At 46.7% G+C, this 21,782-nt stretch overlaps 1 protein-coding gene across 1 annotated transcript in view; it reads right to left on the bottom strand.

Annotated features, from left to right (window-relative positions):
- Window positions 1–21,782, bottom strand: part of ABCB9 (ATP binding cassette subfamily B member 9) — a 242,092-nt gene that overhangs the window by 120,406 nt on the left and 99,904 nt on the right. Inside the window, exons 7-8 of the mRNA XM_063964555.1 lie at window positions 18,746–18,874; window positions 2,973–3,161 (exon numbers count right to left, since the gene is read on the bottom strand). Coding sequence (XP_063820625.1) covers window positions 2,973–3,161; window positions 18,746–18,874 — 318 coding nt within the window. The remainder of the gene's footprint in view (window positions 1–2,972; window positions 3,162–18,745; window positions 18,875–21,782) is intronic.

The following is a 21,782-nucleotide window of genomic DNA, read 5'->3' as shown; positions in this document are numbered from 1 at the left end:
CCAGAGGTAAGACTCCGGATGCTGACACCTATCACCCTCTCCCTGTATCCCACTGCCTCTCCCCATCACGCTCTCCCACTTACTGCTTCTCCCATCATCTTCTCCCTGTCATTCTCTGCCTCTCTCTAGCATCATCCACTGCCTCTCCATCTCCCATTATCTCTCCCCGTCACCAGCTGCCTCTCACCTGCATCACTATCTCCCCATCTCTCCTGTCACCCTCAGCCTCTTCAAGGTATCACTCTCTCTCCATCACCTTCTGCCTTCCTAATCCATCACCCTCTCCCCATCACAAACTGGCTCGTGGATACGGCATTCCCTATGAGGCCATACCCCTTGTTGCCGGGCTACACCCACTTCCCCAGGAGCACGCGCGTTATTCTCTCCCCCCAGTATTTTGTTCAGGATCTGCCCCCTGTATATATACACTGCTCAAAAAAATAAAGGGAACACTAAAATAACTCATCCTAGATCTGAATGAATGAAATATTCTTATTAAATACTTTGTTCTTTACATAGTTGAATGTGCTGACAACAAAATCACACAAAAATTATCAATGGAAATCAAATTTATTAACCCATGAAGGTCTGAATTTGGAGTCACACTCAAAATTAAAGTGGAAAAACACACTACAGGCTGATCCAACTTTGATGTAATGTCCTTAAAACAAGTCAAAATGAGGCCCAGTAGTGTGTGTGGCCTCCATGTGGCTGTATGACCTCCATACAACACCTGGGCATGCTCCTGATGAGGTGGTGGATGGTCTCCTGAGGGATCTCCTCCCAGACCTGGACTAAAGCATCCGCCAACTCCTGGACGGTTTGTGGTGCAACGTGGCTTTGGTGGATGGAGCGAGACATGATGTCCCAAATGTGCTCAATTGGATTGAGGTCTGGGGAGCGGGCGGGCCAGTCCATAGCATCAGTGCCTTCGTCTTGCAGGAACTGCTGACACACTCCAGCCACATGAGGTCTAGCATTGTCTTGCATTAGGAGGAACCCAGGGCCAACCGCACCAGCATATGGTCTCACAAGGAGTCTGAGGATCTCATCTTGGTACCTAATGGCAGTCAGGCTACCTCTGGCGAGCACATGGAGGGCTGTGCGGCCCCCCAAAGAAATGCCACCCCACACCATTACTGACCCACTGCCAATGTAATGCTGGAGGATGTTGCAGGCAGCAGAACGTTCTCCTTGGCGTCTCCAGACTCTGTCACGTCTGTCACATGTGCTCAGTGAGAACCTGCTTTCATCTGTGAAGAGCACAGGGCGCCAGTGGCGAATTTGGCAATCTTGGTGTTCTCTGGCAAATGCCAAACATCCTGCACGGTGTTGGGCTGTAAGCACAACCCCCACCTGTGGACGTCGGGCCCTCATACTACCCTCATGGAGTCTGTTTCTGATCGTTTGAGTAGACACATGCACAGTTGTGGCTTGCTGGAGGTCATTTTGCAGGGCTCTGGCAGTGCTCCTCCTGTTCCTCCTTGCACAAAGGCAGAGGTAGCGGTCCTGCCGCTGGGTTGTTGCCCTCCTACGGCCTCCTCCACGTCTCCTGATGTACTGGCCTGTCTCCTGGTAGCGCCTTCATGCTCTGGATATTACTCTGACAGACACAGCAAACCTTCTTGCCACAGCTCGCATTGATGTGCCATCCTGGATGAGCTGCACTACCTGAGCCACTTGTGTGGGTTGTAGACTCTGTCTCATGCTACCACTAGAGTGAAAGCACCGCCAGCTTTCAAAAGTGACCAAAACATCAGCCAGAAAGCATAGGAGCTGAGAAGTGGTCTGTGGTCACCATCTGCAGAACAACTCCTTTATTGGGGGTGTATTGCTAATTGCCTATAATTTCCACCTGTTGTCTATTCCATTTGCACAACAGCATGTGAAATTGATTGTCAATCAGTGTTGCTTCCTAAGTGAACAGTTTGATTTCACAGAAGTGTGATTTACTTGGAGTTACAGTGTGTTGTTTAAGTGTTCCCTTTATTTTTTTGAGCAGTGTATATATGAAGGTAGAGGTGGACACTCCAAACATTCAGATATTATTTCAAGTGCCAGAACAAACAGGTGATATACTGTATGTGCAGAAAGGAATGGCACTCTAGAAACAGTTTGAATGCATAAAGAACTTGAGTTTACATGGTGCAAAAAACAGCAATGTTTCGGTTTTGCCCAGGCTATACAAAACCTAACATTAGCTTAGCAGTTCTGCAACTACAATTCACAGCCCTGAATGGATGACTGAGAATGATGGAAGCAGAAATTCAATAAGACTTGAAGAACCTGTAAATCACCACTACTGAACCTGTAAACAAACCGGCTTCTTGGAACATGAGTCAGCTCTAGATGAAAAGGCAGGATGTAAAAGTAATCCTCTTACTGTAGCTATCTGTACAGTATGAAACAAGTTTCTGTTATCAACCGTCCAGAACTGAAACAAGTACTGTCTTTTGTGGAAATACACTCTGAGACAGAAAACCATTGAACTTCAGTTCTTTGTCAGAAAAGAGATTTTGATAGGGCTGGAAATGAAAGAAATGACTGTCTTCCTGCAGACATGCACTAACTGTGCGCTACTGAAAGCTCATTCACTGAGTTAGATTTCCCAAGAGAAAATCTGCTGGTGCTGATGAGCAAGATATTACAGCACATAATTATGCTACCATAATAATGACTGAAAGGAGCACATTGTAAATAAAGTTTTTGTCTTGAATACAAATATAACTACAAATTAAAACAAAAGATAAAGACAGAGATGAACAAAACAGAAAAAAATAGAATCTGCCATTCTTGAAATATGTTCAAATAATTGGTAAATGGTTTGTTAAAATGCCTTAAGATAAGCATATAAACAGATGACTTATAATTTCAAAACCATGTGTTAATTCTAAGAAGGATGGGTCATGGATACCTAAAATACAGTTTAGCTTTATTTACATTCCCAGTCCATGTGGTGCAGACTTATTTACCTTTAAAACTTGTGTCGCCGGTCGTGTGGGATACGCGAAAGTGATATTTCGGAACTCCACTTTACCATCCAAGTGCTCAGGAGCATGACTTCCAATATTAGTCATTTTTGGTTTACGATCTATAAACTCAAATACTTTTTCTGCAGCACCGACTCCCTGCATTAAGCCTCCATATACCGAACCAATGGACTGCAATACAACCAAATGTACAAGTGAAAATAAACTAAGCCATGTGCAAGACATACAGTTCATAAATGTTAGCATAATAGTAAAAACTTATCTTTTTTTAACAATACAGCTCAAGTCCCAATTATTGATTAGATACACAATCCTCAAAATACATCAGTTTATTTGCAACTTTGGGCCTGATTCATAGACTGTGTACACAGCGACTGTGCGAAAATAACGATTTTTATGGTAAGAACTTACCTTTGTTATAACTCTTTCTGCGAGGTACACTGGGCTCCACAAGGATAGACATTGGGGTGTAGCGTAGGATCTTGATCCGAGGCACCAACAGGCTCAAAAGCTTTGACTGTTCCCAATATGCATAGCGGCGCCTCCTCTATAACCCCGCCTCCCTGCACAGGAGCTCAGTTTTTAGACGACAACAGTTAGTAGCCACAAACACCACATTCTCACGACAGGAGAAGTATCAGCGGCTAATGCCATACCAACCCTAAGAAGCTAAGTGCGTCAGGGTGGGCGCCTTGTGGACCCCAGTGTACCTCGCAGAAAGAGTTTTAACAAAGTTAAGTTCTTCCATAAAACTCGTTTTCTGCTGCGGGGTACACTGGGCTCGACAAGGATAGACATTGTATCGGGCACAAGAACCCGGCGACCAAAGGAAGCATCCTGGGAAGCGGCAGTATCGAAGGCATAGAACCTTATGAACGTGTTCACTGAGGACCACGTAGCCTTCTTGCACAATTGTTCAAGGGTCGCACCACGGCGGGCCGCCCAAGAAGGTCCAACAGACCGAGTAGAATGGGCCGTAATGTGAGCAGGAGCTGACAGACCAGCCTTCACATAAGCTTTTGCAATCACTATTCTAATCCATCTGGCCAAAGTCTGCTTGTGAGCAGGCCAGCCACGTTTGTGAAAACCAAACAGAACAAAGAGAGAATCAGATTTCCTAATAGAATCAGTTCTCTTCACATAGATACGGAGAGCCCGTACCACATCCAAAGCCCGCTTTTTGGAAGACAAGTCAGGAGAGACCAGGGCCGGAACCATAATCTCCTGGTTAAGGTGGAACGAAGATACCACCTTAGGCAAATATCCGGGATGAGTTCGAAGAACCGTCCGGTCACGGTGAAAAATCAGATATGGGGAACTACAGGACAAGGCACCCAAATCCGACACTCTTCTAGTGGAGGCAATAGCCAGCAAAAACACCACCTTAAGGGAAAGCCACTTAAGGTCAGCTGAGCCAAGAGGTTCAAATGGGGACTCTTGCAATGCCTCCAACACCACCGACAAGTCCCAAGGAGCCACAGGCAGGACATAGGGAGGTTGGATACGTAACACACCCTGAGTAAAGGTATGAACATCAGGCAAGGTCGCAATTTTTCTCAGAAACCACACCGACAAGGAAGAAATATGAACCTTGCTGCAGAAAAGCCAAAAGTTTGTCCGTACTAAACTTGAAAGCATCATAGGCCCTCATTCCGAGTCGTTCGCTCGTTCTTTTTCATCGCATCGCAGTGAAAATCCGCTTAGTACGCATGCGCAATGTTCGCACTGCGACTGCGCCAAGTAATTTTGCTATGAAGAAAGGATTTTTACTCACGGCTTTTTCATCGCTCCGGCGATCGTAGTGTGATTGACAGGAAATGGGTGTTACTGGGCGGAAACACAGCGTTTTATGGGCGTGTGGATGAAAACGCTACCGTTTCCGGAAAAAACGCAGGAGTGGCCGGAGAAACGGGGGAGTGTCTGGGCGAACGCTGGGTGTGTTTATGACGTCAAACCAGGAACGACAAGCACTGAACTGATCGCACAGGCAGAGTAAGTGTGGAGCTACTCTAAAACTGCAAAGTAGTTTGTGATCGCAATATTGCGAATACTTCGGTCGCAAATTTAAGATGCTAAGATACACTCCCAGTAGGCGGCGGCTTAGCGTGTGTAACTCTGCTAAATTCGCCTTGCGACCGATCAACTCGGAATGAGGGCCATAATTGTTAGATGCGCACCAAACAAAGTAAGAATGCCAGACCCTATGGTAAATCCGAGCAGAAGCCGGTTTCCGGGCCCGCAACATAGTTTTAATGACCGCCTCAGAAAAACCTTTAGCCCTCAAGACGGAAGCTTCAAGAGCCACGCCGTCAAAGATAGCCGGGCCAGGTCCTGGTAGACACAGGGGCCCTGAACGAGGAGATCTGGGCGTTGTGGAAGTAGAATTGGACGCTGTGACGATAGGCCCTGCAGGTCTGAGAACCAATGCCGTCTGGGCCACGCTGGAGCTATGAGAAGCAGAATTCCTCCTTCTTGCTTGAACTTCCGAATTACCCTGGGCAGGAGTGACACCAGAGGGAACACGTACGGCAGACGAAACCTCCATGGCACCGCCAGCGCATCCACGAATGCTGCTTGAGGATCTCTTGTCCTTGCTCCGCAGACCGGAACCTTGTGATTGTGTCGAGACGCCATCAGATCCACGTCTGGAAGGCCCCACCTTTCCACTATGAGTTGAAACACTTCTGGATGGAGGCCCCACTCTCCGGTGTGTACGTCCTGACGACTGAGAAAGTCCATTTCCCAATTCAGGACTCCCGGAATGAATATTGCCGATATAGCCGGTAGATGGCGTTCTGCCCATTGAAGAATCCGTGAGACTTCTTTCATTGCCAAGCGGCTGCGAGTGCCGCCTTGATGGTTTATGTAAGCCACTGTGGTGGCATTGTCCGACTCTACTTGAACAGGACGGTTCTGTATTAAATGCTGGGCCAGGTTCAATGAGTTGAAGACCGCCCGCAATTCCAGAATGTTGATTGGGAGGAGAGACTCCTCATTGGTCCACCGACCTTGAAGGGAGTGTTGCTCCAACACGCGCCCCAACCCCTTAGACTGGCATCCGTCGTCAACAGGACCCAGTCGGATATCCAGAAGGGACGGCCCCTGCACAATCGTTGGTCCTGGAGCCACCAGTACAGCGACAGACGGACCTCCGGAGTCAATGAGATCCTGTGAGACCTGATCCGGTGAGGCAGGCCGTCCCACTTGGCCAGAATCAGCCTCTGGAGGGGGTGAGAATGGAATTGATCAAACTCCACCATGTCGAATGCTGATACCATGAGGCCCAGCACCTGCATCACCGAATGTATCGACACTTGTGGACGAGAGAGGAAGCAACGAATCCTGTCCTGAAGCTTCAGGACTTTCTCCTGAGACAAGAACAACCGCTGGTTATGAGTGTCCAATAGCGTTCCCAGGTGCACCATGCTCTGAGCAGGAACCAGGGAAGATTTCTTCCAGTTGATGAGTCACCCGTGGGCTTGCAGAAACCGGACAGTCAGATCCAAGTGACGTAGGAGAATTTCTGGGGAATTTGCCAGGATCAACAAGTCGTCCAGATACAGTAGGATCCTGACCCCTTGACGGCGGAGTTTCGCCGTTATCACCGCCATAACTTTGATGAAGACTCGCGGAGCCGTGGTTAAACCAAAAGGTAACATCCGAAACTGGTAATGGAGGTTGCCAACCGCAAACCTCAGGTATTGCTGATGTGACGCTGCTATAGGAATATGCAGGTAAGCATCCTGTATATCCAGGGAGACAATATAATCCCCAGGTTCCAAGGCCAGAACAATAGAGCGAAGGGTTTCCATACGGAATTTGGAGATTCTCACAAACTTGTTCAATGCTTGAGGTTGAGAATGGGCTGGGAGGACCCATTCGGTTTCGGGACTAGAAACAGCGGATAATAGTACCCCTGAGCAAGAGGCACCTGTACTACGACTCCTGTATCCAGGAGGGTCTGTACCACCGAATGTAGAGTCTTTCCCTTCACCTGATCCGAAGGGACGTCTGTCGGGCAAAATGCAGCTGCCTGGATTCATATTAAGATACCCACCAACGGGATTGTGATTCCCAGCAGCTGCGTACAAGAGGTAATGTTGGCCGCTGTTCAGATAAAGCCCATTCATTCAGAGTAGACTCTGGGGCAGGAGGGGCGTGGCCTGGACCTAGCCTTGAGCAGTCGCACAGCCTCAGAGCTCCTGCTGCCTGGGACCAGAACTCTATTAAAATATTTGTCCCCTACAATCTCCCTCTCCTGAACTGCCCCACCTGTGGCCCGGATTGGTGTGCGGGTCCCGGAGAACTTCTCACCGCAGCCCTCCGTGACGATTGAGGATTGGGGCCTGCTGCCCCTGCTAAGTCCGGGGCCTTGAGTTCCACGTCACCCCGGCTGTGAACTCCGGGGACGTGCTGGAGCCGGGCCGGGATCGGCGGAGACCCCTTCTCACCCCAAACGAGGTACCTTTGCTGCCTGCCACCTGCACTGAGGACCCGAGACCGGCGGTAAGACCAGCGCTCCTTCCTGTGCCCTCCTGAGACGCAGCTGCGGCGGGCCTCTGTCTTCCCCTCTCCTCCCGGCGGCCATCTTCCGCTACACGGCTCCGTCTCCTGCTGCTCAGTCCCGCTCCGGCGGACGCCGGACGCGCTGCTCCGTGCCCCGGACCGCCTTGACACCCTCCTGCAGTGGTGTGGGGCGACTGATTGCCTCCTTAGGAGCTCCGGCCGTTCGCGGCCTATGCCAGAACCGGGAGCCGCAGCCTGAATTTGGGCCTCCCCCCGCCGGAAGCGCCATATCACAGTGGGAAACTTGATCTGCTCTCCTCTTAACCTGCTTATATCCCTGGGTGGCAGTCTCCATTCACCTTCTCCTCCCCTGCATGCTGGCCCCTGCACCCTGCATCAGGGAGGTACCTGGAGGGTAGCGTGCCCTATCAGCCCAGCCCTATTCCACATTAACTGAAGTGCGGTGCTGCTGGATCCTGGTAGCGGGTCTGACCTCTCACCCCTCTCTCCCGGCTGGGAGCCTGCCTTCTGGGTCCCGCAGGTTGCAGATGACCCCCTGCCTGGCTCTGTGTGACGCTGAAAGTTTTCTGACCTCTCTGAGTATAAAGTGCAGCTAGCATGTGTTGCACCTGGCTGTCGTTGCTACTGATACCGTAATGTACTGCTGATGCCAGGCCACAGGGAGCCACCCCGCTAAAGGCATTCCAACGCGAGCTATGCAGTCAAACTCCACCTCGTTGATTTGCTTACAGGGAATCTAAGCCTTCCGCTGCTGATTGAGTGATGACCAGGAATAAGAGACCTTCTAAAAAGACCGACACATCGACTCTGCGGGGAACCATGTCACAGTCCGCTATGAGGTCCTTTCTACAAACCACCCCACCCGCTACAGCTGACAGCTCCCCTGCCGTAGACCCCCCTACTCCCCCACAGATCCCTCACCCATCCCCCACGGATGCGGAAGCAACACACGCTAGCTCCCCAGGAGGCAGGGATCTACAAGATATCCTAGCTTATATGAAAAACCTACCCACTAAGCAAGATCTACAGGATACAGTGAGACGGGAGTTGGCAGCTATGCGACAAGACATCTCCCACATCTCTGACCGGGTGACGAGTCTGGAAGATCATCAGGAATCCTCTGACACACTCCTACAGTCACTGACAACCATCTTAGACACCCAGTCCGCGGAGATCCGCTCCCTCCAATCACGGTTAACGGATTTGGACAACAGAGGGAGGAGAAACAATATCCGTGTTCGGGGGCTGCCGGAGGATGTCCCGCAGGCGGGCCTAATTGATGCCCTCACGAGAATCATCACTTTCGATAGAGCCCATCGAGCTCTGAAACCAAGAGGTCTCTCTGCAGATAGACCACGAGACGTAATCTGCAGATTACATTATTTCTCCCAAAAGGACGATATCATGCGTAAAGTCCGGCAACTTGACGGAGTTGATTTCAATGGCTCAACGATCCAGATTTACCAAGACTTGTCATGGCACACACTCCAACAGCGGAAGGCTCTCAAGCCCCTAACGGATGAGCTCCGTAAGCGCCAATTGAAATACCGCTGGGGCTTTCCCTTCAATCTCCAAGTCTCCTTGTCGGGGAAAACCCACACCCTCAACTCATACTCGGATTTCCCGGAATTTTGTAATGGACTGGGTATACCGAAACTGGATATACGCAATTGGGACTTCTCTACCCCAGAGTTACAATCTCTCCAGCCCCTGCGTACAGGAGCACCCTGGAAGGAGGTGCGGAAGGCCGGGAGAAGAAGTTCTGGTGGACCTCTCCCCGACAGGAATTTGCACGTTACCTGATTGATTCGGCGCAGCGGGACATGATTCTTTGGGTTATGGTGTGACACTATTTCCCACCTCTGCTGAAACATCATCCGATATCTAGCTGAGTTAATCCCTGCTTTATGTTCACGAGATTTCCTACAAGTAGTCAACTTAAGACTTTTTTCATGTTAGCGAGGTTTACAGTTTAAAGTTTACAGTTTACAAATAGCTCAAATCATATATGTTTAATGATTGTTACTCTCATTTTCCTTATTGTCAAGTTGCCTTCGGCGGTGGCTCCCTTACCCGCCCCACACCCGCCTCTGGCTGTCATGCCTCTTGGGTTTCCAGTCCCTAGGTGGATCGGTAACCTTAATGCGGGTTTATTGAATGTTATTGTTGTTTTCTTTCTACACTCTGTCTCTTTTTCATTCTTTCCCATTCTTCCTCCTTTTCTTCCTCTGACCGTTCTGGACCCACAGCCATCAACCACGACCCATAACACTCATGGCATCCCCCGGTAGAATCAAAGTAACATCGATCAACGCAAAAGGCCTTAATGTGCCGGAGAAACGGTCGTCCCTTTTGCGATCCCTCTGGGCTGATAGAGTAGATGTCGCGCTAGTCCAGGAATCACACTTTAAAATTTCCGCTAGGAACCCCCCCTTGACAAACCATCGTTACCCCCAAGCCTTTTATAATAACAACCCAGACACTAAATCAAAAGGGGTGGCGATAATATTCTCTAAGACCCTCCACCTGACAGATATATCAGTATATAGGCCGATCCCGGGACGTCTTTTGATAGTCAACTGTAAAATAAACATGTGCCCATACACATTTGTAGCTCTTTACGCCCCAAACAAGGACCAGATCTCCTTTTTCCGCTCTGCCCTTACCCAAATGGAACCACACCTTTCGGGGGTTGTGGTTTTAGGGGGAGACCTGAACTGGATAATGGATCCATCACTGGACTCATCTTCCGGAGCCCCCCGCACATCCCAACGTCAATACCGACAAGTTAGACGACTATTCCATGACCTCCAACTGGCTGATTCCTGGAGGGTCCTCCATCCCTCCGATCGTGACTACTCCTTTTACTCGCCCCCACATAATACATACTCCCGCCTCGACTACATATTTTTGAGCCATAGACATCTCCCTTTACTAATAGATGCCTCCATAGGCCCGATAACCTGGTCTGATCATACCCCGGTATATATGACCCTTTCAACTCCCCAGGCACCCCCAGGCCAATGGACCTGGCGCCTCAACGAGTCTTTACTCCAAGACCAATATTGCAAAGGTGAAATAGAAAAGGCCCTAGCTGAATTCTTCTCCATAAATGATACCGACGATGTTTCCAAGATTACCTTATGGGAAGCACACAAATGCACCATAAGAGGTAAGCTCATACAGCTGGGGTCATTTATGAAGAAACAGCGGTTAGCACTAATCACCAAACTGATGGGACGACTCCACCACCTTGAGTCCTTGCACAAAACGTCCCTTTCAGAGGCTGACTATCTAGAACTACTCGACACACGTACCCAACTAAAGAAAGCCCTCACCGATAGTATCCAGCTTTCAGTCCGTAAATGCAACTCCAAATATTATCAGTGGGGTAATAAACCTGGCCGCCTTCTGGCCCAAGCACTTAAAGCTCAACACTCCTCTTTGTATATTAACAACATAAAAGACCATGGAGATGCTCTCCGATTCAAAACCCCTGAAATTGCTGCATGCTTCAAACAATACTACTCCCTTCTTTATAATCTAGAGAACCGACCCGACGGTACGGCCACCCCCTATGATGTCCAACAGGCGAAGGCGTATTTAGAAAAGGTGTCCTATCCTGTCCTATCACCCTCAGATAGGGAAGCACTGGAACTACCTTTTACCCAACAAGAGCTGGAAGACGCTCTGGCCTCGACACCCTCTGGTAAGAGCCCGGGGCCAGACGGCTTCACACTCACCTACTACAAGCATTTCAAAGACCTCGTCTCCTCTCATCTTCTTCAGGCCTTTAACTCCATTTCCGCAGACACCCATTTCTCGGGCCAATCCCTGGGGGGCCCACATTTCAGTATTACCTAAACCTGGCAAAGACCCCTCGATGTGCTCCAGCTACAGACCCATATCCCTTCTAAATGTCGATGTTAAACTTTTCGCAAAATTAATGGCAATTAGACTAAATGCATTCCTACCATCTCTAATCCACAACGACCAGGTGGGGTTTGTCCCAAACCGCAAAGCTAAGGACAACACCACTAAGGTGCTAAACCTAATTCATATAGCATCCCAGGGCGGCCCCCCCACCATGCTGCTATCTACCGACGCCGAGAAGGCTTTCGACAGAGTTAGCTGGGGTTTTATGGGGTCTGTACTGGGGCACATCGGACTGGGCCCCCTGGCGCTGGGCAGAATTATGGGACTTTATAGATCCCCCACAGCTCGAGTTCGAGTCAATGGATCCCTATCAGATCCCTTTTTTATAAGTAACGGGACAAGACAGGGTTGCCCATTATCCCCCTTACTTTTTGTCCTCTGTATCGAGGCCCTCGCGAGAGCTATTAGAGCCAATGATGGCATCACTGGCCTGAGAGTTGGCGATACAGACCACAAACTCTCCCTGTTTGCTGATGACTTATTAGCCACAATAACCCATCCGACCTCTTCCCTTCCCCATCTCATGCAAGAGCTGTCTCATTTTGGGCTTCTCTCCAACTTTAAGATTAACATGTCCAAATCCTGTGCCCTGAACATCTCCACGCCACCCGACACGGTGGCCAAACTTAAACGATCCTTTCCCTTCACTTGGAACACCTCCCATCTATCTTACCTGGGAATACAGCTGCCGAACGATCTGTCCCGTTTGTTCACCTTGAACTTCACGCCCCTTCTTCGAACACTCAGATCTGACTATAGTAGATGGTATCTCAAACCACTCTCTTGGCTGGGAAGGGTGAATGTGATGAAAATGGATACACTTCCCAAACTCCTCTACAAATTACAGGCCCTCCCCATACAGATCCCAGACTCCTGGTTCAAGTCCATACGGCTCTTGATACAACAATTCATATGGTCCCGGAGACGGCCTAGAATTAGCCGATCCACTATGATCCGTTCCACCCGTAGCGGTGGCTTCCAATTACCTGATGTCAGAGGCTACTATTGGGCAATATTGCTTAATAGGGTGTTGGATTGGACGAGGAGTCGGGATACTAAGCAATGGGTGGGTCTGGAGGGTCTGTATATACGACAATTCCCAGAGATCTTCCCCTGGCTTCCTTCCCTACCCAAGCCCCCAGTCCCTCACCCAACTATCACTGCTACCCTCTCCTTCTGGAAAAGAGCACGCACCTGGCCCTCCCTATCATCCGCTTTCGGCCCGTTGACCTCTTTTCTAGCTAACCCCGACTTTCTGCCAGGCTTAACACCCTCTCACTTTAGAGATTGGACCCTTGAGGGTCTCTTTAGAGTAGGCCAGCTGGCGACTCCCTCGGGTGTCAGGCAGTTTTTAGAAATACGATCAAAATGGGACATCCCGCAACATGACTTCTGGAAATATCTACAGCTTAGACATTTCCTGTATTCTAAACACAGATATATCCAGGCCTCACGGGAACTAACACAATTCGAAAGGCTCTGCATTTCTAAGTGTACCCCCAAGCATACTGTCTCCACACTCTACAAACTCCTACAGAGCTCTGATGCTCAGACATCCACACCCTTCCAGGTGGCTTGGGAGAGGGACCTCGGAATCCAACTTACAGAAAAAGAATGGCAGAAGATATTTCTCAAATCACACAATAGCTCAGTGTGTATACAAGTAAGGGAAACCCAATATAAACTTTTAATGAGATGGTACAGACACCCCTCTCTCCTCCACTTCATGTATCCCGAAGTGACGGACAAATGCTGGAGATGTCTCAATGCCACTGGCACCCTATTGCACATCTGGTGGAATTGCCCCCTACTTTGCCCTTTTTGGGCTGACATCATTTCCATTTCACAAGATATTCTCCAAACTCCGGTACCCACCGACCCAGCCTTTTGGCTGCTCTCCCACTCCTCAATTTCGCTGACCCAACATAAGACTTCATTACTCCACCACTTATCTAATGCAGCACGGGCAGTTATCCCCACACTCTGGAGATCCCCAAACCCGCCCACAAGAAAATTATGGTTCAATAGAATTAACTATTTTATGAATATGGAGAACATCCTCCTGGTCTCCAGAGACAAACTGTCAGAGTTCATGGCCACCTGGCTACCTTGGATAGAATATACATCCTCTAAAGATTACAAAGATTACGTATACGCTACCAAATGATTTAGCCTCACAATCACCCGTTCTCCGTGACTGCATTACAGCTATTGCTCAGTTCGAAGGTCCCCAGTCCTGGTCACTCTTTGCTATCTCCTTTCTCTTCCCTATACCTCATACCTCGCTCTTTTTCTTACTATCTTATTATGTTTACCTAAGACATCACGATTGTGGTCACTGCGCAGGCAGAAAACTAGTTGGTACTACTTTGATGCTATAAGATAATATACTGTAGCCTGTACCTATATCGGCACCTCAGAGCCTGAAGTTACATACCACTCTGTTTTCTTCGACTAAAATGTACCTGACCCTAATTACAAGTACTGTTGCCTATGTGTCTACACGTGATGTACTTTTTATATTCTCTTGAATAAAAACAGATTATACAAAAAAAAGACTCTGGGGCAGATTTATTAAGCCTGGAGAAGTGATAAAGTGGAAGGTGATAAAGCACCGGGCAATCATCTTCTAACTGTCATGTTAAAGGCTGGGCTTTTAAAATGACAGTTAGGAGCTGATTGGCTGGTGCCTTATCACCTTGCACTTTATCACTTCTCCAGTCTTAATAAATCTGCCCCTCTATATGCTACGCACTAATCCCAGCTAGTCTAGTCATTCAGAGTAGACTCTTCTATATGCTACGCACTAATCCCAGTCATTCAGAGTAGACTCTTCTATATGCTACGCACTAATCCCAGTCATTCAGAGTAGACTCTTCTATATGCTACGCACTAATCCCAGCAAGACCAGTCATACAGAGTACTCTTCTATAAAATACGCAGTTATCCCAGCTAGTCCAATCATTCAGAGTAGACTCTACTATATGCTACGCACTAATCCCAGCTAGTCCAGTCATACAGAGTAGACTCTACTATATGCTATGCACTAATCACAGCTAGTCCAGTCATACAGAGTACTCTTCTATATGCTACGCACTAATCCCAGCTAGTCCAGTCATACAGGGTAGACTCTACTATATGCTACGCACTAATCCCAGCTAGTCCAGTCATTCAGAGTAGACCCTACTATATGCTACACACTAATCCCAGCTAGTCCAGTCATACAGAGTAGACTCTTCTACATGCTACGCACTAATCCCAGCTAGTCCAGTCATACAGAGTAGACTCTTCTATATGCTATGCACTAATCCCAGCTAGTCCAGTCATTCAGAGTAGACCCTACTATATGTAACACACTAATCCCAGCTAGTCCATTCATTCAGAATAGACTCTACTATATGCTACGCACTAATCCCAGCTAGTCCAGTCATTCAGAGTAGACACTACTATATGCTACGCACTAATCCCAGCTAGTCCATTCATTCAGAGTAGACTCTACTATATGCTACACACTAATCCCAGCTAATCCATTCATTCAGAGTAGACTCTTCTACATGCTACGCACTAATCCCAGCTAGTCCAGTCATTCAGAGTAGACTCTTCTACATGCTACGCACTAATCCCAGCTAGTCCAGTCATACAGAGTAGACTCTTCTATATGCTATGCACTAATCCCAGCTAGTCCAGTCATTCAGAGTAGATTCTTCTATATGATATGCCCTAATCTCAGCTAGTCCAGTCATTCAGAGTAGACTCTACTACATGCTACGCACTAATCCCAGCTAGTCCAGTCATTAAGAGTAGACTCTACTATATGCTACACACTAATCCCAGCTAGTCCATTCATTCAGAGTAGACTCTACTATATGCTACACACTAATCCCAGCTAGTCCATTCATTCAGAATAGACTCTACTATATGCTACGCACTAATCCCAGCTAGTCCAGTCATTCAGAGTAGACTCTACTATATGCTACGCACTAATCCCAGCTAGTCCAGTCATTCAGAGTAGACTCTACTATATGCTATGCACTAATTCAAGATAGTCCAGTCATACAGAGTAGACCCTACTATATGCTGCACACTAATCCCAGCTAATCCATTCATTCAGAGTAGACTCTTCTACATGCTACGCACTATTCCCAGCCATGCCAGTCATTCAGTGTAGACTCTACTATATTCTACGCACTAATCCCAGCTAGTCCAGTCATACAAAGTAGACTCTACTATATGCTACACACTAATCCCAGTTAGTCCAATCATAGAGTAGATTCTACTATATGCTACGCACTAATCCCAGCTAGTCCAGTCATAGAGAGTACTCTTCTATATGCTACGCACTATTCCCAGCTAGTCCATTAATTCAGAGTAGACTCTTCTATATGCTACGCACTATCACAGCTAGTCCAGTCATACAGAGTACTCTTCTAAATGCTACGCACTAATCCCAGCTAGTCCAGTCATTCAGAGTAGACACTACTAAATGCTACGCACTAATCCCAGCTAGTCCATTCATTCAGAGTAGACTCTACTATATGCTATGCACTAATCACAGCTAGTCCAGTCATACAGAGTAGACTCTACTATATGCTACGCACTAATCCCAGCAAATCCAGTCATACAGAGTACTCTTCTATATGCTACGCACTAATCCCAGCTAGTCCATTCATTTAGAGTAGACTCTTCTTTATGCTATGCACTAATCCCAGCTAGTCCAGTCATTCAGAGTAGACTCTTTTATATGCTACGCACTAATCACAGCTAGTCCAGTCATACAGAGTACTCTTCTATATGCTACGCACTAATCCCAGCTAGTCCAGCCATACAGAGTAGACTCTACTATATGCTACGCACTAATCCCAACTAGTCCATTCATTCAGAGTAGACTCTACTATATACTACACACTAATCCCAGCTAGTCCAGTCATTCAGAGTAGACTCTACTATATGCTACGCACTAATCCCAACTAGTCCATTCATTCAGAGTAGACTCTACTATATGCTACACACTAATCCCAGCTAATTCATTCATTCAGAGTAGATTCGACTATATGCTACGCACTAATCCCACTTATAAAAATTGCATAGCTGCCAAACTGTGAACAGTCACAAATCCCTATATTTGCTCGTTATATAGAGGGATACCATGAAACTATGCCAATAATAAAAAAATGGATACTTAGCAACTAGGTAAAGTTAAACAAAGTACATATTTAAGGTTAGGGAAAGTGATTTTAATTATTTTTTCTATAATTTGATCTCTCCATTGTTTTATGCTTTGTATAGTCTAACGCTTATTAAAAACATTTCAAAATACGATCACAGCATTTAGCCATGACAATCTTTGCCGAAATCTTAAACATTATATGGCTGATACAAAGTTGAACACAAGTCAGTTTTGTGCCATATTGAGCATGTTTCGGGCCGTATGTAAGTGCAGTGCCATACACAACTCATAGAGCATCTTGACTTGCGAAGGAGGCAAAACTGTACTGTAAAGGGGAGTATGACAAATTAAACAAGGGTGTGTTAAAGGAATTGTATGCGATGCAGAGTTTTGTGTATGTACAAATAAAGATGTTTACAGACGTATCTTTTGCATGACAAATGCATCCTGATGATGATGGCTATGAGACAAAAAGTATGGGTGGGTGCGATCCAGCCACACAGATGTGTGCAATTACGCATATTTTATAATCCAGCTACTTGCATTCAGCTCTACATCGCCCCTACCTGTCTGTGATAGGTCTCATCGCCCCTACCAGTCTGTGATAGGTCTCATCGCCCCTACCTGTCTGTGATAGGTGTCATCGCACCTACCTGTCTGTGATAGGTCTCATCGCCCCTACCTGTCTGTGATGGGTCTCATCGCCCCTACCTGTCTGTGATGGGTCTCATCGCCCCTACCTGTCTGTGATAGGTCTCATCGCCCCTACCTGTCTGTGATAGGTCTCATCGCCCCTACCTGTCTGTGATAGGTCTCATCGCCCCTACCTGTCTGTGATGGGTCTCATCGCCCTTACCTGTCTGTGATGGGTCTCATCGCCCCTACCTGTCTGTGATTGGTCTCATCGCCCCTACCTGTCTGTGATAGGTCTCATCGCCCCTACCTGTCTGTGATAGGTCTCATCGCCCCTACCTGTCTGTGATAGGTCTCATCGCTCCTACCTGTCTGTGATAGGTCTCATCGCCCCTACCTGTCTGTGATAGGTCTCATCGCTCCTACCTGTCTGTGATAGGTCTCATCGCCACTACCTGTCTGTGATAATTCTCATCGCCCCTACCTGCCTGTGATAGGTCTCATCGCCCCTAACTATCTGTGATAGGTGTCATCGCCCCTAACTATCTGTGATAGGTGTCATCGCCCCTACCTGTCTGTGATAGGTCTCATCGCCCCTACCTGTCTGTGATAGGTCTCATCGCCCCTACCTGTCTGTGATAGGTCTCATCGCCCCTACCTGCCTATGATAGGTCTCCTCCTTGTATTTCAGTAACTGAAAACATGTTTTTATTTAAATCAGACACCAAATTAGACTATGATGTTAATTAGTTTCCAGGGCTCCATCTATTAGCCAGCTTTGGATACTGTGCTTCCTCTCCAAACTATTCTGCAGACAGTGACACCCTATAGCTGTGCTGTATTAAGTTGACATTCAGATTGTCGACAGCATGTTAATAGGGACCCCAAATATACAGAGACGCCTTGATGCGGCATTGGGGCTTAACCACACATTTGCGCAAATATGTGTAACGAAGATCTCTGAATTCTATTATTATGTGGGATTTATATCTGGTTATTGTTATCATTCAGGGTGCTGGGGGAAACAAAATGCCTTTTTTTCTTGCTCAGAAATACCCCTCCCTTTCGAGCACCTGAATGATATCACTAAGCTAATTGAGCATCTACCATTATATAAGCATGTTAACATGGTCTGAATATCGACATCTGACACTATGGCGACGTTATGATGAATGTCAACAACGAGATATTGCAGTGTCACTCTAAACCTAACCCTAATTCTAACATCATATTTAGACATCCCAAATGTCGTCATTCAGACCATGTCAACATTCTGTCAACATAGTGACTGCATAACCACGCTATTTGAGGTTCTGTCTCCAACAAATACATATCTCATATTCTCACTCTACCAAACAGCCAAAAACTGCCCAAAAGCAGCCATACAGTATCAATGGCACAAAGGACAGCACTAGAAAGGACACAAGGCAGTCATTAAAAATTAAGCGACATTAGAGGTAATTGTGTGCAGTAATTAGCATGCTGTTCTTACCTCCATGGAGTCACCAAGGAGAAATTCATAAATAACAAAGGAAATCAGGTTCCCACTCGTCATTTGGTCTGATATTACAAGGTGGCCGCCATAGTACAAAATACTAATCTGTAACACCAGCTGTGTAAACTACAAGGGTAAGAGAGTAAGTAAAAAATCCAGTTTTTAATCATTTCATTTTCTTTATCACTCATTGCAAAATATCACATTTTCCAATTTCTCATTACATTATGCTTCTCAAGACAGCTGCATAATAGAGCTCAACAACTGGATCTGTCCAAATGTTAGCTTCACCCCTAGATAAAACCTCACTGAGGTTCTGACACACACCACTGGTGTTAAAATGTTTATGGGAAGCGGTCAGGATCCCAACAGTCAGAATGCCAACAGCGGTCTCAGGACGGTGAAAATCCTGACGGATCCTGATGGTAAATACTGCATACCCTCCAACTGTACCTTTTTGGCAGGTATAGTATCATTTTTTATGGTCTGTACCGATTTTTAACACTCCTAATTTCCATTGAAAGTATAGGAAAAGGGGTGTGGCCACGCCCTTTTCCTAATTTGTACAGATTTTTATGTGCAAAATGTTGGAGAGTATGAGTAGTGGGGTTAGGGTTAGGCACTCGGGGGAGGCTTAGAGTGGGGCTGTGCAGACTCTGAGAGGGGTGGGTTAGGGTTAAAATACTTACAGGGATCCATCGGTATTCTGTCTGTTGGATTCCTAACACATTATACACTTAATTTATGTAAACTATATTAATTTCCTTATGAATTTGTTTTAAATACGATATATATTATACACGGTCGAGTCACATTATTATGACCACCTTCTACATTTGACGTCGGCAGCACGTGGCCCATGAAGTGTGTCATGCGCTGGCTTGGTGGGTATATATGGTGTGTGATAGGCCATCTGTGCACATATCACTCAGTGCTGTCATGGGTAAAGGGCGATTTATACGAGCTGCAAAAAGGGATGATTATTATCGGCTGTCAGGACAAGGGTGGCAGTATTTCTGAAATAGAGCAGTTTGTGAACTGTTCGCATGCTGCTGTGGTGAAGGTGTATTGTGACTGGACAAATGGTACCATTGCGAATAACCGACCGTGACCGTGAGTCACATTATTTTGAGATAATAACAAATATATTACATATATTATGTGTGTGTGTGTGTATGTATGTATGTATGTATGTATGTATGTATGTATGTACGATATATGGTTTAGTGAATGTATAATGTTTAATAACCAACATAAAAATATGCACTTGCATGTGCTTTATAAGTAAGGTGCATTTTAGGAAAATAAAATAGTAAACTTAGGGGCAGATATATTAAGCCTGGAGAAGTGATAAAGCAGTGATAAGTGGAAGGTGATAACACACCAGCCAATCAGCTCCAATATGTAAATTGACAGTTAGGATGTTGATTGGCTGGTGCATTACTACCCTGCGTTATCACTGCTTCATCACTTCTCCAGGCTTAATACATCTGCCCCTTAGTTACTTAACTACAGTAATAATAAAATTGTCTCTATAATGCAAGTAGCTTCCATGTGGTCACCTTCCCCTTTCAACTAAGTGTTATATTATGTATACTGAACTGAATTAGGATTTTGTAGAGAAACTGGGCCTCTTAGATGTTTTATTAGCCTAGGTTCCGAACCACAGTGGGGCTTATTAATCTCCAGCCTCAGCCAAATGACAGCATATTTTGAAGTATACACCAAGCAAGATAGACATATCCCTAAGTGGACTGTGCTGTGACAGCACACCCATGTGCCCTGGTTCAATGACATGTATGAAAGTGGACAGGTTGTTAGTCTAGATGGAGTATACAACAGAAAAAACAAACACATCTGTAATTGAAAGAGACTGAAAGAGTAGAATGGGGCTACAAAAACTGTAACATTTGGAAAATATTTTGTTGAAAACAGGTCCAGCTCGACCATAATGCGAAGTACGCAGACACATAGAGCACCACACTGTGGAGGGCGCAGCGGACTTCTCCATTTGCCAGTGGGTTCTCAGCAGCACCTTCACAGTGCAGGACCAGAGATGCGGTAATACCCTGCCATTGCAGTTGCGGATCCAGGGGAGGGGGAAGAGTGAGCCCAGGGAGCTCTGCCTTAGCCCGAGGTGGAATCAAGAATCCAGCTGCTGGTGACACTCCCATCACAGTTCCTTCGAATCCCGGCTCCTATCTTTTAACATGTCTCAGGCTGAATGCATGCTATGCACGCCCAGCGAGATCTGCCTTATTAAGTGTGTAAGAATTATGTGTGTAACCAGCACTACTAGTGTGGGCATTGTCTATAAGCGGCACTACTACTATGGACACTATGTGTGTAAGGAGCACTACTACTGTGGGCATTATGTGTGTAAGGGGCACTACTAATGTGGGCATTATGTGTATAAGGGGCACTACTACTAAGGGCATTATCTGTAAGGGGCACTGTCAAGCAAGGCAGGTGTTGGGAATCCGACAACTGAGGTTGGGCTTTGGAGACTGGTGTCTGAGGAGGGGAAAGGCGAGGAGGCTGAATGTAGCTCCTTCTCATTTGATGGGGAGTACAAGGAAAGACTCAAGTCAATGAGGAAGATATAATTATGTGGTTTAATGGAATAACAATGATTCACGAAGACTGAAGTTATCCAATAGCAGAACTTAAGAATGATGTCGATGAGACTGAAGATCACTGATTAAAGAACTGAAGACTGTGGCTGTGATGATAAGACGAGGCTGAAGTATACTGAATGAAGAATTGAAGACTGCTGCAGCACTCCGTCGCCGCAGACCCTCCAGCCGCTGAGACGGCGAACCCTAAGACTCCGGAGTGTAACAGGCACTACTACTGTAGGCATTATGTGTATTAGTCGCACTACTACTGTTGGCATTGTGTGTAAGGGGCACTACTACTGTGGGCATTGTGTATAAGGGGCACTACTGTGTGGTGTAATGTGTATTAGGAATACTACGGTGTATCATAACATGAATAAGGGGTAAAATTGTGTGGTCACGCCCCTTCCTTTTGA

Source organism: Pseudophryne corroboree, chromosome 1, assembly GCF_028390025.1.
Source record: "Pseudophryne corroboree isolate aPseCor3 chromosome 1, aPseCor3.hap2, whole genome shotgun sequence".
NCBI lineage: Eukaryota > Metazoa > Chordata > Amphibia > Anura > Myobatrachidae > Pseudophryne > Pseudophryne corroboree.
The sequence above is the reverse complement of the archived record's forward strand: the minus strand, read 5'-3'. Positions and strand labels throughout refer to the sequence as shown.